General features: G+C 41.6%; 1 protein-coding gene across 1 annotated transcript in view; it reads left to right on the plus strand.

The window, feature by feature from the left end:
* Positions 1-918: 918 nt before the first annotated feature.
* The window catches only part of SARC_06026 (hypothetical protein), a gene marked incomplete at both ends in the record, with an annotated part of 2,693 nt that continues 529 nt past the window's right edge, over positions 919-3,082 (plus strand). The window contains 3 exons of the mRNA XM_014300081.1: positions 919-988; positions 1,921-2,047; positions 2,815-2,945. Coding sequence (XP_014155556.1) covers positions 919-988; positions 1,921-2,047; positions 2,815-2,945 — 328 coding nt within the window. The remainder of the gene's footprint in view (positions 989-1,920; positions 2,048-2,814; positions 2,946-3,082) is intronic.

Here is a 3,082-nt window from a genome sequence, read left to right on the forward strand (position 1 = left end):
GTGTGTGTGTGTGTGTGGTATCGTTGTATGATTTGTTATATGTATATTTATATATATATATATATGTGTGTGTGGGTGGGAGGTGTGTGTGTGTCTGTGTTTGTGTGTCTGTGTATATCTTGTAAAAGGAGGGGGGTGTTAGGTGGGGTTAACTGGATGAATCTGCCATATATACGATTTTGAGGTGATGTATACTAAAACTCATATTCCCTTATCCGTTTAGAGATATATAAATATATCATGCATATGGGGTTTCTATGATTGTTGGATGTAACGCTGCCAATCCCGACCCTGCAACGAGTACAGAGTGCTATGCATCAAGAATGTAGTTGTTGCGTACGTTGATGTTTGTCGTCTGTGTGTGCGTGTGTGTGCATGTCAGTGAACAAAATATGAGGCCTGCTCTGTGCAACCGTGACTTCAGTTCTAAGTTATGCCCATGCGTGTGCTATCATAGTGAATCTGTTCATGAGGATGAAGAGTCGGATTTATATGCAGCGAATTTTACCTTCGTTGACTACAGTCAAGTTATAATGATTTTCCCCATATGAACACACATAAACACACATACGTTACAGCCTAAAAGCGCCCGGGCCCACACAATGAAATGCTCCAACCTCATGACTTAGTTATATCCAAAAACTGCGAGTCTTCTGCATTGGCTTTTTATAATCCGTCTGTCGTTCACTTTAATGCACTCATTCCTAGTTTATTATTTATTCCGGGAGTGTTTCAACTATTGGTTTTCCGATATCCGTCTGTCGTTCACTTTAACGTATCCATCCCTACTTCATTGTTTATTCCGGGAGTGTCTTAAACTGGATAGAAACATTTATAGTACAATTCTCGGTGGCTGTGGGTTACAAACCCAATTGTTTTTCCACATCCTGAACCCATCGACATTTTTTACATTCTTAGTGAGCTGGTAGATCGAGCACAGACTCGCCTCAACTTAATTGAGAAGCAATTGGAACCCATGGAGAAATCGGTACGTACAAGATTTAAAGCCAGATTCATATTCAAATAATGGCACCGAATGTCCTACTGATACCTCTTTGCAGTACATGTTGTTTCTCTCTTGAGACGCGTACATCTTAGGGTTTAGGGTTTTAAAGTTCATTTGCAGGCTACCCATATGAGTCGTGCTCTACGAAGTAGTGCCATATATTCACAACATACATGCAAGCATGCTAGCAATGTATCACTCCATGTGTGCTTGCCCTACAAATAAGTTCCGAACACACGGACTAGTGCGCAACGGGGACGAGCACTTAGCTGTGGGGTGGGCTAGTAATCACACCTTTGCAAATATACCTACACGCCCGGTACCATACCTACCCACCTAGGACAACAGCATCTATGTAATATAATACCTTTTAACTTTCTCTAAAGAAGAGAAAGCACGGGCGAGTATTGGTAATCACACCTTTGCAAATATGCCTACACGCTTGCTATCATTACCGATCCACCTAGTGTCCAAGCATTTATTTGTTCTACTACGTGGTGCTTACTGTTCTAAAAATAGCTAATAGAGCAACGGGCGAGTGCTGGTAATTACGCCTTTGCAATTACCTACACGCCTGCTATTATTACCTATACACCTAGTATCAAAGCATTTATTCATTTTAATATGTTGTGCTCAACTGTGCTGAAAATAGCTAATAGAGGCACGGGCAAGTGCTGGTGGTCATATCTCAACAAATATACCTATACGCCTGCTACCAATAACTATCCACCAACCATAAAGTTGATTCTACTATTATTTCCGTAATGTTTGAAAATAAATTGTGCACTTATAGGCGAGTCCTGGTGGCCATATCTTTGCCAATATACCCACTCGCCTGCTATGGACCCCCATCCACCAAGTACACAAATATGCATCTGGACCTAACACCTTGTGCTTATCTATTCTATAAATAGGTTATGGACGCACGGGCGAGTGCGCATCGGTGGACAGACACGTGGTTGTGGGGTGGGCTGGTGGTTATGTCCACACAGTTTGGTATTCTGGCCAGGATGACCTGGTGGGAGTATAGCTGGGATGTAGGTACGTCGTACAATATATTTTTAGAAGACTGAATTTGGTCTATAATGTTGTATTTATGTCTTACATACGTACACATGCATATGCATGTATTACGTATATACTTATTTTCAGGTATATATATATGTTAGTGTTATGCCCTTAGCCTTTGCCAAGCTTTACAAAAGGGCTGTGTCGAAGGCGGTGGTTTTGCAGGTGCTTGATGTATGTACATGTCCATATCAGAGTACCCATATATCGTGACTGGTGGGTGTTTGGGCAAAGTACTGTGATATGAGGTTTATGAGTATTCTGTGCGAGTATGATGAATAGATACGATGGCTACTTTTAAAGTGTTGTACTATCGCACACAGGTGCGCTCTACAGTGTACCCGAGGTAGTGTCTGCGCCAGGTCTTCTGGGCTAGTATTATTACCTGTAAATTCTTTCTCACATTGCCTTCCCCTTTTAGTACATTGATAGTCGCCAGGTTGCAGTATTCCATTGAGATACTGAGAGGTTTGATTGGACTCAGTTATCATAGTTTTTATCTCCAAATTTATCACAGCGTACTTTTGAGCCCTGATTCAGGTCCCTAATTCGTGGAGTTCGTTCCTTACAACTCGCTCCCTTTGTAATTCGCACTTTGAATATATCTAGCCAAGCTCAGCTCTAGTTAGCACAACATATGATGACAACCCTTCCGACAGCCTGGAGCTTAGCTTCAGATTAAAAAAAATTGACCAGCTTCAATTCTTACCATTTTATTTCATTGTATCCTTTTGGCGCAGTTGAGCCCATCACATACTTCGTGACATTTGGCACAGTCATCTCCACCTATGCCATGTACTGCATAACACGTACCAGCACCGACTACTCCAATCTCTCCGACCGCAAGTACCTACAAGTGCTCCATCAGAACGTATGTGATATGTATATATATAGTGTGTGTGTATGTGTGTGTGGGTGTGTGTAGAATATATATATATATAGATGTATATATGTGTGTGTGTGTGTGTGTGTGTGTGTGTGTGTGTGTGTGTGTGTGTGTGTGTGTGT

This window comes from Sphaeroforma arctica (assembly GCF_001186125.1).
Source record: "Sphaeroforma arctica JP610 unplaced genomic scaffold supercont1.414, whole genome shotgun sequence".
NCBI classification, from domain to species: Eukaryota; class Ichthyosporea; order Ichthyophonida; genus Sphaeroforma; species Sphaeroforma arctica.